At 39.2% G+C, this 17388-nt stretch overlaps 1 protein-coding gene across 2 annotated transcripts in view; it reads right to left on the bottom strand.

Moving 5' to 3' along the window:
* Positions 1-17234, bottom strand: part of LOC105523076 (chromosome unknown open reading frame, human C18orf42) — a 56455-nt gene extending 39221 nt beyond the window's left edge. The window contains exon 1 of one of the 2 annotated variants that reach the window (XM_011957802.1): positions 16669-17234. In XM_011957802.1, the coding sequence (XP_011813192.1) occupies positions 16669-16684 (16 nt within the window). In that variant the 5' untranslated portion in view covers positions 16685-17234. The remainder of the gene's footprint in view (positions 1-16668) is intronic. The other variant, XM_011957801.1, reaches the window with a different exon arrangement.
* Positions 17235-17388: the final 154 nt, after the last annotated feature.

The following is a 17388-nucleotide window of genomic DNA, read 5'->3' on the forward strand; positions in this document are numbered from 1 at the left end:
CCTTAACTGATACCTTTAGCTCCATTCCCACCAAGGCTGCTGTTTTCTCTTTTCCCAGGCCAGGTGCATGTGACTGAGAGATTCATGGGGAGAGACCTGCCCCTGTCTAAGGCAGGTACACGGAGGGGTGGGCATACCGGTTCTTTCTACTGATGGCCAACAGCTCCACTCAACTAGCACTGTCCTATAGGTACAACAAAGAATGGCAAGATAAGAGAAGCTTTACATGTTGTCCTTCTTGACGTAAGTTATTTTTAGAGTAAAATAACTATTAATTATTAACTTGTATAGCATGACCTGATCGGGTAGGTGGTGAAATAATCTACTCTGAAGCATGAGTCAGATTGCAATTAAGGCTGTAGGGAACTTTATTCTAAATTTCCTGATTGGAGAGTAATTAAAATCTCATCTACGGTATGGCAATAAACACATAATTTCATTTTTTATTCCCCCCAAAATGCAAAAATAAAATGGGAAGCCAGGAATAAGTGCACAACAATGTTAGAAATAAATTCCAGGGAGATAAAAATTAACAACTTCTTTCAGGCAACACAAGATGTGGTTTCCATAGAGCCCTCCTGTCTAAATGCCAAACAAACTCATCATACTTGTCCATAATAGAGATATTACATTCATAATTTCATTGTATTTCTTGACTGCCACAGCAACACTTCTCTAAGTTTGAAAAAAAAAAAAAATACAGCCAGGTACGGTGTCTCATGCCTATAATAGTAACAGTTTGGGGAGGTGAGGTGGGAGGATCCCTTGAGCCCAGGACTTCAAGACCAGTCTGGTCACTGAGTGAAACCCCATCTCTTAAAAAAAAAAAAAAAGTAAAATTTAGCCAGGCATGGTGGCACGTGGCTGTAGTCCCTGCTACTCAGGAGACTGAAGTAAGAGGACTGATTGAGACTAGGAGGTTGAGGCTGCAGTAAGCTGTGATTGTACCACTGCACTCCAGTCTGGGTGACAAAGTAAGACCTCATCTCAAAAAGAAAATAAAAGAAATAAAATTTTTTAAAGGAATTGAGAGAAGTCATTTTACTTTTGTCTGCTCATTGCAGCAAATCCATCAGCTGTGACTATTTGGAATATGGAACAGCATTTTAGTCATAGGTTAAAGACAGACAGTTCTAGTTTGGCATTTACTTGTATAAAGATGTTCCTTGCTGAAAAGTGCATGTGATACATGTGGCACAGAGTAGGTCTTCTACAAATGTTAGCCCCCTTGCCTTTTCTTACATTCATCTCATCTGCCCAGTAAAGGTCATTAGTGAGAGTAAGATGCTAAACCTCCAAGGATGCTGAGGATGATGATGTGGAACAAGATTTTAAAAGAGTACAGCAGTTATATTAACTTATTCAAAGTCACATAGCAAGTCAGTGGTTTTGAAGAAAACTCCAACCCTCTCCTAACGCCTAGCTCGTGACTGCACGGTTGTTTCACCAACAAGGTTTGTGGCTTCTTCCTAAGAACATTCAAGACCAAAGATAACGGTCAAAGAATAGTATTCAAGAATATATGTGTCTGGCTCTGACATAAGACCACAGGATGGTAATGTAGGTCTTAATACCTCACAATACAAATTGACCCTACCTAAGTAGTTAAGTATTTAAAAAAATAATGCACTATACCCTCACCAGAAAATCACCATTCAGGGCCACCAAGTGTACTTACATGTTCATCCTCATACCTAAACGTATTCAGCTCTTAAATACAGACGAGATCAAAATTATTCAGATCAGCAAGATGGCCATCTGCTTTCAAGCATGCAGCTGCTAGCCTTTAAACAGCAACTTTCCATGATTCATAACTTATTCATCTCAGGATGCACTCAGACATCTGCTTTATCATCAGCCTAGCTTACTGTAGCATTTTGCTTTAAAGTTTTACTGTCTGCACAGGTAACATTGTGATCCAGTAAATCAGTCTTTTTCCACAGAAAGAATCAACTGTTTAGCTCCCAACTGATGGTCCAATGTTGAGATCGTCCACATGCAAATGTATGTAAACTGTACATTATTAGTCATTCCTCTTTAAAACAACAATAACATCAGTAATAGCTTCCATTTAGCCTGCTGTGGGCTAGGCATTTCATCTTTATTTTCACTACCGCTCTGTAAAACAGATACTATCATCTTCATTTTTCAAATAGGCATATCAGCAAGCTTGGATAATTTACCCAATGCCACTAAATGTGAAAGTGACAGAAATTAGTTGTTTGAACCTTGACCTATCTGTCCCCAAACCCAAGCTTCTGCAACAACCAACTTTGCTTCATATTTGAATTGCTATGGAATAACTGAATATTCTGATCAGTTTTATGGAGAAGGAGAGACTATAATTAGCCAAATTCCACTGATTTTCACCTCAAGAAAGCTCATGCATGTGGCACTTAGTTAATAAAAATGCTTTGAAAACTGCAAGGCATGGTGTGAATGTATTAGGTCTTCTTAATCGTCCAGACAAGTTTTGGCAGTCCTGGCTGTCTATTCTTTTACTCTTCATCCCTGACAGCAGCATCCAGGAGTACGTGAAGAACCTAGGAACTGTGCAAGGACAGAGTCCATTTCTCTGCAGGAGAGAAGAGCATCTTATATCCTCTAACACTGAAGAAAAGGTGCTGGACATACAGAAGACTCTTTCTAAAGAGACCAGTTTTATCTAGTGCACATATTTTTTTTTGTCCCTAACTCTACTATGCAAATTGTTTGCTGCCTCCTATTTAATAACTGTGTTGTATACAGAATAAAAAAAGTGGCCCAACTTTCAAATCCTGGTTCTGCAACCTAAAATAGGTCAGGCATTTAGAGCTTCACTTTTATCATCTGAAAGGAAAAATATAAATAATGGCACCTTTTGCTCTATGTCTTTTTAAAAAATGATATATGAAAGACAACTGAGTGACATGAAAAAATGATGAGTACATTGGGTAAATAGTCACATCAAAAAATAATATGCATGTCAGGATAAGATTTTTATTACAAAAAGAGAAAGACATATTCATACAGACAAAGGATAGGAAATTATATTCAACATATCAATAATGATTAGTTGAATGATACTGTGAATGATTTTTGTCTTTTAATTTGGTTAGCTATGCTTTCTAAAATTGCTGAAACTGTAACAACAAAAATTTTCAAATGATGAAATATAATTCAATTTTAAATGGTAATAGGAAACCAGAAAATATAGTAATTAGAGAAGAAAGACATGTAGGCAGTCAGTAGCCAACTTAAACCACCTTTAAAACTCTATGCGGTTGATTTAAAAAGCAAGATTTTTAAAAAAACCCGGTGTTGAATATAATGCAAAAGGTAGTTTAAAAGTAAAAATAAAGGAAAATGTTACAATGTTGATTCCTGTTATTCACAGTAGTTATTTCCTATAAAGTTACTGCAAACACTTAGTTAGATCATATGAAACCATTGCTCTTAGGAAAAATACAGGGTTAGTTTCCTGTGAGCCTCTATCCCATTTTTTACAATTGAGCAGTAAATACACAACCTTGTTTAATGTGTGTTTCTGTTTAAAGATACCTTACTTAACATATGCTGTTGATTCATTAACATTGATTTCACAACCAATAGTACTATAACTCAGGACTGAATCAAGCTGACCTAACACATGGATTTTCTCCATAAGACACATCACAACCTTCTTGTGCTTGGAAACACTATAGAGTACTTCAGCACCACATTCAAGAGTCATTTTAAACAGTGAAACCGCTAACAAAAAGCACAAAAATATGAAACACATGGCACTAATAGAACACATAAGAACATTTGTTCATAGTATCAGAGCTGGAACAAAGAGAGAGTGTTCAACCTTAGCTGGGAATCTGTCAGGTGGCTCAATTTTTTTGCCACTCTGCACATGTCCCACAATAACAGCAAAAGTGCTGCACTGATTTGGGGGTTACAAATAAATTTTAGGGGGTAGGCAAATTTGCAAATATGATATTCACAAATTATGAGGATCCACAATATCATTCAAACACTAATCAAAAGAAAGCTGCTCCTAGTCAACATAGTACTAGAAGTCCTAGCCAGAATAGTCAGGCAAGAGAAAGAAATAAAAGACATCAAATAGGAGGAAAATAAGTCAGACTCTCTCTGTTTGCAGACAATATGATTCTATCCCTATAAAATCCCATAGTCTCTGCCCAAATGCTTCTAGTTCTGATAAACAACTTCAGCAAATTTCAGGATACAAAATGAAAACCAGCAGCATCTCTATACAGTAATAACCTCGAAGTTGAGAGCCAAATTGAGAATGCAATCCGATTCACAATAGACACAAAAAAAGAATAAAATACCTTGGAATACAGCTAGCCAGGGAGGTAAAACATCTCTACAATAAGAATCATAAACACTGCTCAAAGAAATCAAAGGTGATACAAACAAATGGAAAAACATTCCATGCTCAAGAATAGGAGGAACCAATATTGTTAAAATGGCCATATTGCCCAAAGCAATTTACAGATTCAATGCTACTCCTATCAAACTACCAACGACATTCTTCACAGAATTAGAAAAAACTATTTTAAAACTCATATGGAACCAAAAAATGGTCCTGAATAGCCAAGGTAATTCTCAGCAAAAAGAACAAAGCAGGAGGCATCACATTACTCAACTTCAAACTATACAAGGCTGCAGTAATCAAAGCAGCATGATACTGGTACCAAAACAGACACAACAGACCAATGGAATAGAATAGAGAGCCTGGAAATATCACTGCACACCCAGCACCACCACCTGATCTTCAACAAAGTTGACAAGAACAAGCAGTGAGAAAGTACTTCCTATTCAATAAATGGTGCTGTGATAGTTGGCTAGTCATATGTGGAAGATGGAAACTAGACCCTTTCCTTGTGTTATATGAAAAATCAACTCAAAATGGATTAAAGATTTAAATGTAAAACTTAAAACTATAAAAACCCAGGAAAATAACCTAGGAAATACCATTTGGGACATAGGCCCTGGCAAAGATTTCATGAAAAAGATGCCAAAAGCAATTGCAAAAAAAACCAAAAACTGACAAGTAGGACCTAATTAAACTAAAGAGCTTCTACACAAGCAATAGAATCTATCAACATAGTAAACAGACAACCTACAGAATGGGAGAAAAACACTTACGAACTATGGATCCAACAAAGGTCGAATATCCAGAATCTACAAGGAAATGAAACAAATTCACAAGCAAAAATAAACAATCCCATTAAAAAGTGGGCAAAGGACATGAACAGACAATTTTCAGAAGAAAACATACATGTAGCCAATAAGCATATTAAAAAATGCTGAACATCACTAATCACTAAAGAAATGAAAATTAAAACACCAATGAGATACCATGTCACAACAATCAGAGTGACTATTCTTAAAAAGACAAAAATAACAGTTGTTGGTGAAGTTTCAGAGAAAAGGGAATGCTTATACACTCCTGGTAGGAGTGTAAATTAGTTCAGTCATTGTGGAAAGTAGTTTGGTGATTTCTTAAAGAACTTAAAACAGAATTACCATTCGACCCAGCAATCCTATTGATGGGTAAATACCCAGAGAAATATAAACCATTCTACTATAAAGACACATGCAGGTGTATGTTTATTACAGCACTATTCACAGTAGCTAAGACATGGAATCAACCTAAATGCCCATCAACAGTAGACTGGATAAACAAAATATGATATATATACACCATGGAATACTACACAGCCATAAAAAAGAATGTCATCATGTCCTGTGCAGCAACATGGATGCAGCTGGAGTTGTAGGAGCTGGAACTCCGTAGATGCTTGGATGGAGCTGGAGACCATTATCATAAGCAAACTAACACAGAAACAGAAAACCAAATACTGCATGTTCTCAGTTATAAGTGGGAGCTAAACATTGAGTACACATGGACACAAAGAAGGGAACCACAGACACCAGGGCCTACTTGAGGGTAGAGACTGGGAGGAGGGAGAGTATAAAAAACTGCTTATCAAGTACTATGATTATTACCTGGATGGTAAAATAATCTGTACACCAAAGCCTCATGAAATGCAGTTGACCTATGCAACAAACCTGAACATATACTCCTGAACCTAAAATAAAAGTTGAAAAAAAGCACTGGATTTATTATCAGTCTAAATAACCTTCAGAATAAGGTTACTAAGAATAAAGAGGGACACTCTGTAACAATAAAATGGTCAATTCACCAAGAAGACATAACAATCTCAAGTGTACATTCATCTAATGAGAGAGTTTTAAAATATATAAAACTAAAAGTGGTAAAAAAAAATGAGGAATGGAAAAATCCTCAATTTTTTCTATAGGCATTAGTACTCTTCTTCTAGTAATTAATAGGCCAAGTAGGCTGAATATCAGTAAGGATATATAAGAAGTAAACAACACCTTCGACTAACTGTATGAAAATGGCATTTATAGAGCATTCCACCTGAAAGAGTAAAATATACATTGTTTTAAAGGGCATGTAAAACATTCACCAAGACAGACCGCATTCTGGCTTATAAACATACCTTACCAAATTTAAAACCACTGAAACAATTGCAAGTCTATTATTCGATCATAATAGAATGAAACTAGAAATCAATAACAAAAATATGCCCAGAGAATTCCCAAATTATTGTAGGCTAAATAATACACTTCTAAATAATCCACAGGACAATAAGGAGGTTTCAAAGGAAATTAGAAAATATTTTGAAATGAATGAAAATGAAAATACAACATCAAAATTTTTAGAATACTCTAAAGCAATGCTTAGCTGGAAATTTATAGCATTAAATGTTTATTTTAGAAAACAGAATGATCTAATATAAACAATATAAGTTTTATCTTAAGTCAAGAAAAACAAGAGCAAAACAAAGTCAAAGCAAGAATTAAAAAGGAAATAATAAAGAGCAGGAATCAACAAAATTGAAAACAGGAAAAACAATAAAGAAATCAATGAAACCAGAAGATGTATCTTTGAAATGATTTTAAAAACTAATAAAACTGTAGCCAAGCAGACAAGCAAAACCAAATAAAAGACACAAGTTACTAATATCCAGAATGAAAGGGAAATGTCTTTGTCCATTTTCTGCTGCTATAACATAATATCTACAGACTTGGTAATTTACAAAGAACATAAGATTATTTGGTTTATGGTTCTGGATGCTGGGAACTCCAAAAGCATGGTACTGGCATCTGGTGAGGATCATTCCATGGTGGGAAGGCGGAAGGCAGAAGCAAGCATATGAGACAGAGAGAGACAAACTTATTCTTTTGTCAGGAGCCCACTCCTACAATAATGGCATTAACCTATTCATGAGGACAGAAACCTCACAACTTAATTACCTGTTAAAGGTCCTGCCTCTTAATGTGGTTGTTACAATGGCAATTAAATTTAAACATGAGTTTTGGAGGGATATCCAAACTACCGGATCCCACCCCTAGCCCCTCAAAACTCATGTTCTTCTCACAATGCAAAGTATATTCATTTTATCCCAATAGTCCCAAAAGTTTTAACTTATTCCAGCATCAATTCAAAAGTTCAAAGTCCAGAATCTCAACTAAATCAAAGATAGCTGAGATTCATGGTGTGATTTACCCTGAGGCAAATTCCCTTTAGCTCAAAACAAGTTACCTACTTCTAAAGTACAATGGTGGGACATGCATAGGATAGGCACTCCCATTCCAAAAGGGAGAAATAGGTCAGAAAAAAAGGGGTAACTGACCCCCATGTAAGTCCAAAACCCAACAGAAAACAACATTGAATGTTAAAGCTGAAGAATAATATTCTTTGACTCAATGTCCTGAATCCTAGGTACCCTGGGACAAGAGTTGGACCTCAAGGCTTTGGACAACCTTTCCTTCGTGGCTTTGGTGGGCTCAGTTCATGCTTCAGCTCTCTTGGGTTGAAGTATTTTGCTTGCATCTTTCCCAGGCTGGCATTTTATGCTGGTAACTCTGCAGTTCTGTGGTCTCAGGGGTGGCCTCACTTCTATGGATCCACTTGGCATTGCCCTACTGAGGAATTCTATGGTAGCTCCACCCATAGGCAAGTTTCTTCCTGGGCACCAAGGCTGATTATTGTTAGGGACGAACCACCCCAGCAAAGCTTCTTGGTACTGCTGACACTTCCCCCAAACCTTTCCGTGCTGCCCACCCCTCCCCATTATGCTCTGCACCTCTTCTCTATGCCACCTACTCTCCCCACTGAGCCCCTTTACATTTCTAAGCTCTTATCTAGGTGCCACAGTGAAGCCAGCAGACTCTACCTATCAGGCCTTGCTGCAATAAGCAAACCCTAATTACAAGCCATCAGCACTGCACAGGGGGATGTCATGGGAAGCAAAAACAAACTTTACCTACAGGCTCCTGTAAATTCTACCATAAACGTTGCAAGTTGATGCATGGCAAAATTAACCAGCAAACAACCCCGGGATGTGGCCATACCCAAGAACTCCCCCAAACTCCCCTCCCCAATATCAACCCCTCATTTTGTAAGCTCAGAACTGCTCCTCTGACTATTAAGAGGGCAGCCATCAGGTTAATAAAGGCTTGCCCAAACTTGGGTCTCCTCTCTCTCTTGTACTTTCTCTCTTGGTTGACCTTACAATTATGACTTTCTTTGAAATCTAGGTGGAAAAAGGCATGCCTTCACAGCTTTTGTATTCCAGCACTCGCAGAATAAGCATCGTGTAGATGCCACCAAGATTTACAACTTGTACCTTTTAGAGCAGCAGGTAGAGCTACACCTGAGCCCATCTGGGCCATGGCTGGAGCAGCCAAGGAGAGCTATGCTGAAATGCAGGGAGCAGAGACCCAGGACAACTCTGGGTAGCAAGCCTTTGGAGGGCACCTCATCGCCATCCCCCAAAACCATTCTGCCGTCTTAAAGCTCTGAGCCAGGGATAAGAGGGGCAACCTGGAAGATCTTTGAAATGCCTTCGTAATCTTTCTCCCATTGTCTTTATGAACAGCACCTGGCTTCCTTCTAGCCATTGTAATCTCCTTAGCAAATGATGACTTGGCCACAGCATTCTGCCCTCAGCATTCTCTAACAAACACACTTTTTCACTCTTTATATAGCCAGGCTCTTAATTTTTCAAATTTTTCTGCTCTGCTTCCCTTTTAATTATAAATTCTGTCTTTAAGTCATTCCTTTCCTCTTACGTCTAACTGCACGTCGTTAAAAGTAACCATGCCAGATATCCTAATTCATCACTCTCAAACTCTGCATTCTGTAAAGCCCTCAGGCATGGACACAATTCAGTCACTGTCCTTGCTACTTTGTAACAAGGATAGCCTTCACTCCTGTTTTCAACCCCTTGTTCTTCATTTTCATCTGAGGCCTTATCCTGTATCATCCATATTTCTACCAACATTCTGGTCACAACCACTTAAATAATTTCTCAGAAATTTCAGACTTTTCCTACAGCTCTCTTTTTTTTTTCTGAGCCCCCACAAGAATCACCTTTAATACTCTGTTCACAGCAATACAGACTTTTCTAGTCTGCTCCTCCAAATTCTCCAAGCTTCTACTCATTACTCAGTTCCAAGGTTGCTTCCAAATTTTCAGGTATTTGTTATAGCAACAGTCCGACTTCTCAGTATCAATTTTCTGTCTTAGTTCATTTTGTGTTGCCATAACAAAATCCAACAGACTTAGTGATTTATACAGAAAAGAAGTTTATTAGGCTCACAATTCTGGATGCCAGGAAGTCCCATGAGTATGGTGCTTACATTTGGCAAGGGTCACCCCATGGTGGAAGGCAAAAGCAAGCATGTGAGACAGAGGGAGTAATGGGGCTGCAATCATCCCTTTGTCAGCAGCTCCCTTCTGCAATAACCAATTACTCCACTCACGAGGGGAGAATCCTCATGACCTAATCACTTCTTAAAGGTCCACTTCTTAATATTGTTATAATGGCAACTAAATTTCAACATGTTGAAATTTAGTTTTGGAGGAGACATTCAAATCATAGCAGGGGCTATTACTATAGAACCCACGTACATTAAGTAGAAAATAAGAAAACATTACAAACAACTGTACTCATGAAAATTCAACAAATTAAATGAAACAGGCCAATTTACTAAAAAGCTACTGAAGTTCACTCAAGATAAACAAAATAGTCCTATATCTATTAAAGAAATTGAATTTGTGGTTAATGACCTCCCTATGAACAAAACTCTATAACCAGATGGTTTTACTGGTGAAGGAAACATTTAAAGAAGAAATTATACAATCTGTCTTATACGAGCAGAAAAAATTGAAAAATTCACATCATTTTCGAATAGTAGCCCAGTCTGTGCTACTATATTTGTTATATATAACTGGATAGCTTAAACTTTAGATATTTATTTTACATAGTTCTAGAAACTAGGAAGTCCAAGATCAAGGTGCCAGCCAATTCAGTTCCTGGTGTGTGGCTCTCTTCCTAATTTGCATATGAATGCCTTCTTCCTGTATTCCCACATGGTGGAGAAAGAGATAATATCTCTCATGTCTCTTCCTATAAAGTTACTAGTCCCATTTATGAGACTTCCACCCCCATGACCTCATTTACCCCTAATTATCTTCCAAAGGCCCTATTGCAATTACCATCACATTGGAGGTTAGGATTTCAATATGTAAACTGGTGATGAGGGAACATTTGAAATATTCAACATCTATTGATGATAAAATCTCTCAGCAAACTAGGAATAGAAGGAAACTTCTCTAACCTAATAAAAGGTGTCTACAACAAACAAAACTATAGCTAATATAATGCTTAATGGTAAAAGACAAATATAGTCAATTTGCTTTCCCCTAAGATTGTAAACAAGGCAAGAATGTCTTCTTATTACTCCTATTTAATATTGTAGTAGAAGCACTAGTCTGTACAAAAAGGCATAAAATTAGAAAAGAAGAAATAAAACTTTTTTCAAAGTACCTGCCTACATTTAAAAATCCTAAGGAATCTACAACTTATCTCTTACAACTAATAAGACAGTGAAGCAAGAACATAGAAAAGATCAACATGAGAAACCATACCTTTATACTAGCAATGAATGTGCGGAAATCAAATTGTTTTTAAATTACATGTACAATAGCACCCCCCAAAAGATACACTTAGGTATAATATAGCAAAATATGCAAGATCTATATGCTGAAAGCTACAAAATTCTGATGAAATAAAGAAGAGCTAAATAAATTAAGAGACATATCTGTTTATGAATTGGGGCTCAACGTAATCAAGAAGTTCATTCTCCATACACTGATCCATAGATTTCAGGAAATTCCATCTAAATTTAGGCAGGATTTTATGTAGATATAGGCAACTTGACTCTAAAATTCAGATGAAAAGGTAAAGGAACTACAGTAGCCAAAACAATGTTGAAAAAAAAGAAAAGTTGGAGGATTTACACCATTTGGTTTTAAGACTTACTGCAGGTTGAGTATCCCTTATCCAAATGCTCAGAGCAAGAAGTGTTTTAGATTTTGGATATCTTTCAGATTTTGGAATCTTTCCACATACATAACGAGCTATCTTGTGAATGGGACTCATGTCTACATACAAAATTCATTCACATTTCATATATATCTATCTTATGCCCATAGCCTATACACATATATTTCTTATACACATATATTTCATATACATCTTATACACATACAAGGTAACTTTAAATGATATTTTAAATAATTTTGTGCATGAAACAAAATCTATGTTAAGTATGTGTGGAGTTTTCTATCTGTGGCATTATGTCAGTGCTCAAAAAGTTTCAGATTTTGGAGTATTTGGGATTTCAGATTTTTGGATTAGGCATGCTCCAAATGTGTAAAACTACAGTGACAAAGACAGTGTGGTCTTCATGAAAGGATACACACATGGATGAGTTCAACAGACTGAAGGGTTTTAAAATGGATGCTCATAAATATAGTCAATTAGGTTTTGTTTTTGTTTGTTTTTAGAAACAGGATCTTGTTCTATCTTCCAGTCTGGAGTGCAGTGGCTCAATCGTAGCTCAAAAAGGATCCTCCCACTTCATTCTCCCTAGTAGCTGGAACTACAGGCATGTACAACCACATACAGCCAATTTTTCTTCTCTTTCTTTCTTTCTTTTTTTTGGTAGAGACAAGGTCTCACTATGTTCTAAATTTTCTAGGCTGGTCTCAACCCCTGGCCTCAAACAATTCTCCTGCCTTAGCCTCCCAAAGTACTGAGGTTACGGAAGGCGCTGTCTACGAGAAAGTGGGCCTTCTCCACACACCGAATCTGCCAGCATCTTGGACTTGGACTTCCAGCCTCCGGAACTGTGAGAAATGAATTTCTGCCATTTATAAGCCATTCTGCCTATGGTATTTTGTTGAAGCAGTCCCAGTGGTCTAAAACTTGGTATGATTTCATTTATACAACAGTCCGAGAAGGCAAATCCATGGGGAGAGAAAAGAGATCAGCAGTCACCAGAGGTAGGCGGGGTGAGGGGGAACGGGGAATGATTTGACTACAAAGGGGTAGCACAAGAAAAAACTGGGTGCAATGAAACTGTTATGTGGTCATTACATGAATCTATACATATATTGAAACTCATATAACTCTATGCCAAAAAAGCCAATTTTACTGTATGTAAATTTTTAAAATAATACATAAATAGAAGTTGAAAGACTATGCTAACAGAAAAGAATTTATTGTGTTGGCAGATTGTAAGCCTCACAGTTAAGACAGTCAGATATATTATTTATTTATTTATCAATGTGTCAGGAATTTGTTAAGAGGTTTATATAAATTAATAAAAGTTATAAATACCTTGCAATAAATATTTTCTTACATGTCTTTGGAAGTTCTTTCTAGAAATATTGGTGCCAAATATTTTTCAGATGGAGCTTAGATGGCAAGAGACTGGCTGTCTTTTTGCTTACAATTACACCATTTTTACTCCTCCATGAAATCCTTGTTATCAAACCTTGCCTACTTTTTATGCAAGAAAAGAAATATTTTTATGTTGGCAATTCACCTGACTTGAAGGCAATCAAAGCAAATCAAGTATATATTAGGCTTATTCACAAGAAAGGTAGACTAATCCCTGAATTATATACTAATCATGAAAGAAAGTGGGGAATGGCCCGGGGATAAGGTAACTTCTGCCCTCACTTTCTACCTCACCCTCTGTTTCTTATTAGCTGTTCCTCAAGGAAGAAGGAATTTAGGATAAGAAACCTGATTTTTCAGAGTCTGGAATTCTTTGGGTGAAACCATGGCACTGAAAAGGCATTTGAATTTGTGAACATACCCTCTTTCTCTTCCTGGAATTAGGCCAAGAAATATCCTAACATTCCCTTGTGTACTTTGTCACATTTGATACCAATGGTCAGTGGTCTTTGTTTCTTGTTCCTCTTTGACTTTGTCTACAAATTAGTAATAATTCCTTGATATTTCCCCCACAAAATGAAGAGCACTGTATTAGAAGTATAGAACTTCTCCCATAAATGTTTTTCCTCCCGAATGTAAAATATTGCTATAGCCACAGCCTAAATAACCTGGATCAGTTTAGTATTATGGGACAAATATATTTCTCCATATTGGTTGTGTCATCCCCTTTCCTTTGGCCTTGCTGGTATGCTTCTTAGCTTTCTCATATTGCTCTTGAAATTTTCTACCTTCAGTTTCTGGGGATGGGAGAGGGAGCAATAAAGCAAATTAGGAAAAGGAAGCAAGAGGCCTCATTTTGGTCTTTAGCCTAAGTCATGTAGCCTAGCTCAACTTCTATTTAGGTATATATGGTACTTACAGAGAAATTTATATGTATACTTTATACCTCATTTAACTGTTAATAATTTTGTATATCTCCTTTAGAGGGAAGCATAAATAAGTGATGGGCTTCAAGTAATTAAATCCTTAAAAAATTAGTAGTCATGTCCCTTACCTTTAAGGGGTTTGAAAACTGGCATGCACAAAATTAAAACCCTCCTAAATTATAGTCTATTAATAATAAGAGAAAGAGGATAAAATAGAATTGAACTGTCTGCCCCATGCAAACTGAAAAACAACCCAAATACCCTGTTCAACTTAAGCTATACTCTTTACAATCTATAGACTAACTGAAACAAGAAAATATAACAATATTTTATGGCATATAAAACTGAATCCTAAATAGGGTTAATAAAGTCTCATTCTAGTTCTCCCTCATTCCATTGAACTTCTGGACTAGAACTTGTTCTACAAATATCTGTCACTTTTCACCTTTGCCTTTAAGGTAAAGAGCCAGGAGAATCATTCAAAGGCAGACCAGTCAGCTGAGCCAAGTTCAGAACTATACCTCAGGGTTCTTGCCCTCCTGTGCTAAAATCCAAAAGAGCTACAATGTGCTTTGAAGGGCACAGTACCCACTGACCCAATTTTATGAATAGCTCCTTGTTAATTTATTGTTATATTCATCTTGGCTTACATAACATGCTTTTAATAATTTTGGAGTGATCTTAGCATATGACCCTGTTTCTTCCCTTTCTGAGTATTAGGTTAGCTTGGAAAAAAGGGATGGGAGTGTATTTTCTTTAACTAGTACAAAACATCTGGATTCCCAGATTATTATAGAGATTTAGAAAAGCAATAGGCAAGAAATGAGGTTGCAGTGCTGAAAATCTGGTGGAGTTCAAAAGCAATTCATTGTTCTGCTTTTCTTTCAGAATAATATACTATATGAATTAGAAAACAAATGATCCATAAATGAGAAGGTAAGTTGACATTTTTAGCACCCTGTTCTTATTGTCCCAAATGCTTATGATTTTTCAAGAGAACCCCAAAATTGAAGAAGTGATACAAACAAACAAACAATGTTTCCCCAGAGGTTTTTTTAATCTATCCTATCCAGGTCAATTTATGCCATCTCTGACAGTTATGAATAATTTCTACTTTCCACACAGAACAAAACACTAATACAAAACTTGAAAGCAAAATGGCAAAATAAAGTTCTGTCCAAATTGTGGGCTCTTTAAACCAAGCCAGTCCACTCCAGAAATTCCCCACTGCTCATTACACTAGCCATCACTCACGATCTTGCTTTTAGAAAAATGCCTAGTTAACATCATCCAACAACCCTAACTCTTGGACAACACCGTGTCCTTCCCCTCCTTGGAAAGGATATGCTGAGTCTCTGGCTACAGCTGACCTTGGACCAAAAATCATCTACCCGTGGAGCCAGTGAGATATTTTGTCGGGAAGAAAGATTGTGGGAGAAAAAGACAGATTGTGAGGTCAGAAAACTCCATTTGAGACTAGCAAGATTATCTGGAACCAGCCTCCCTGGGGATGGTAGAGCAGGTAGAGTAGTATTCCTTAACTCTCAGGGTAATTAGGAGATCAAATGAAATAGCAGCATGAAACTGCTTTGTAAAGTGTTAAGTGCTGTATAAATGCAGCAAAGAGCTGTTTTCCAACTTCCGTGCTCTAGTGTTGATTGAATGTCCTTCACTATATGGAACAATTTCCTCCCTTGAGTTATTTAGGATGGGCAGGGAAGAGCTCCTGGGCATTCCTTTAAGGCGTTCCTCTAAGAACCACTGCCTGTGGTAAAGCCAGAACCTCATCCCTCCCTTCCCAGCTAGCATTCTGAGGGGGAAGGGGAGGGGACTGACTTCCTCTTCTCAAGTTTCGCTAATTGAATTTTCTGAAGAAAAGACTCCATTCTTCCCTTAAAAAAATGCATTATGCCTTTTCTCCCCAGCCATCTGAAGCCCATGACCACAGCAAATGCATACCAGTGTTTCAAGTTAAAGACCCCCGGTACAAAGCTAGAGAGTTCTAGGCCCCTCCAGTCTTCCCCACTCCCCGTTTTCCACCGCCGTCTTTAAAGAAATTAGATCCTAATGTGTGAGAGAGAAATACTTTGGATCTACCCCTAGAGACAGCGTCGGACGTTCACAATGACCACGCTTTTCCCCGCTTCCTCGCTTAGCCCGGCCTCACTTGCTCCAGTGGGGCGGACTCAAATGCACACGCACGCACACGCCGGCAAGCCGGTCAACCGCAGACAAATCTGACTCTTCGCCAACTGTTAGCCACGGAGAGCAGCAAAGGGACCAAGGTCCTTCACCGCCTGCTCCAAAAAGACACTGCAACCTCCAGCAGCGCCGCAGTAGCTGCCTCTGCGCTGCAGCCTCCGGTAGGAGTTTCAGGTCTAATTCCTGAAGGAGTATCGCTCCTCTGCCCTCCGTCCTACTCCCCTTGGCTTCGGCCACTTCGCCTCCTTCTCCTCCGGAGGCCAGGAGGACCCGGGTCACTTTGCCAATTCTGCGGAGGGGGAAGTAGCAGTGAAGGAGATTCCCACGCAAGTAGCCCGGAGCCCACTACTCTCCGCCCCACCTCTCCACTCTCTCGCCCGTGTAGGTGCCGGTGCTGCTGGCGAAAGTCCCAGTTCTTAAGACGCCTGAGCTCGGGTGGGTGTGGAGGAGCTAGGTGGGAAGAGGAGCGGCGGGACGAGGGCGAGGAAGGGCTGGAGATTTGTTAGCGGACAGATGGGGCGGGACTGGCTAGAGGGACGAAGGCGACGCGCCGAGGCACTCCCCTGGCCCCTGAGCACAGACAGTTAACTCCAAAACGCGCAGATGGGCCGTAAGGTAAAGAGGCCTCTTCTCCCTCTCCTCTCCGTCCTCTACCCCGCTTCCTTACTAGATACCTGGTGAAAAAGCAAGGTGCGGTGTACCTGGAGCGAACACCATGATTTCCTCCAGCCGCTACGCCCCTAGGTTAAGAGAGAAAGACAGGCAAACGGAGGATGGGGAGAAGGCCGGACTTGGCGGGGTCCGGTGCAGGAGAGCGCCCCGGGCGGACGGCGGGCGGGACGGTCAGCACCCCGGACAGCTCCCGTCGTTAGCTCCTGGGGCCGAAGCTCCAATCGCCGCGGCGCGCTCTCCCTCCACAATGCACCGCTGCGCCCGCGGCCACCGCGGCGGCGGGAGGAGGAGAGTGAATCCCCGCTCAGTCCATCCCTCACTCCTGTGCCAGCTCGGCGGCGCACACTGCTGCTTGGGGAGCAAAGCACTTCCACGGCTTTCACGCGACGAGGAATGACGGAAGAGGAAGAGAGAGAAAGGTAAACTTCCCGGCAGGGGGGACAGCTAATTGCTTTTAATTACCTGCTGTGGCTCGCCCCCGTGGATATTGGACTGACATTTAAGACAGGTTTGTCAAAAGAAAAAAAAAAAAAAAAAAAAACAACACCTCTAAGAGCTTTCTTTACTCTCGAGGATGACGCTCAGTTCTCCGAGTTGGGCTTGAACAGAGGGGCGGGTCTGTCAAGTTAATAGGTCCTAGAGGTCCGTGAGTCCTCTCTCGCGAGTCCCAGTCCTCTGCTAACGTCAGGAAGAGAGCAGGAGGGAAGGACAGAGTGACCATGGAGCGCTCGAGGAGGGCACCACTGTCA

This window comes from Colobus angolensis, unplaced genomic scaffold, assembly GCF_000951035.1.
Source record: "Colobus angolensis palliatus isolate OR3802 unplaced genomic scaffold, Cang.pa_1.0 Scaffold45, whole genome shotgun sequence".
Classification (NCBI taxonomy): domain Eukaryota; kingdom Metazoa; phylum Chordata; class Mammalia; order Primates; family Cercopithecidae; genus Colobus; species Colobus angolensis.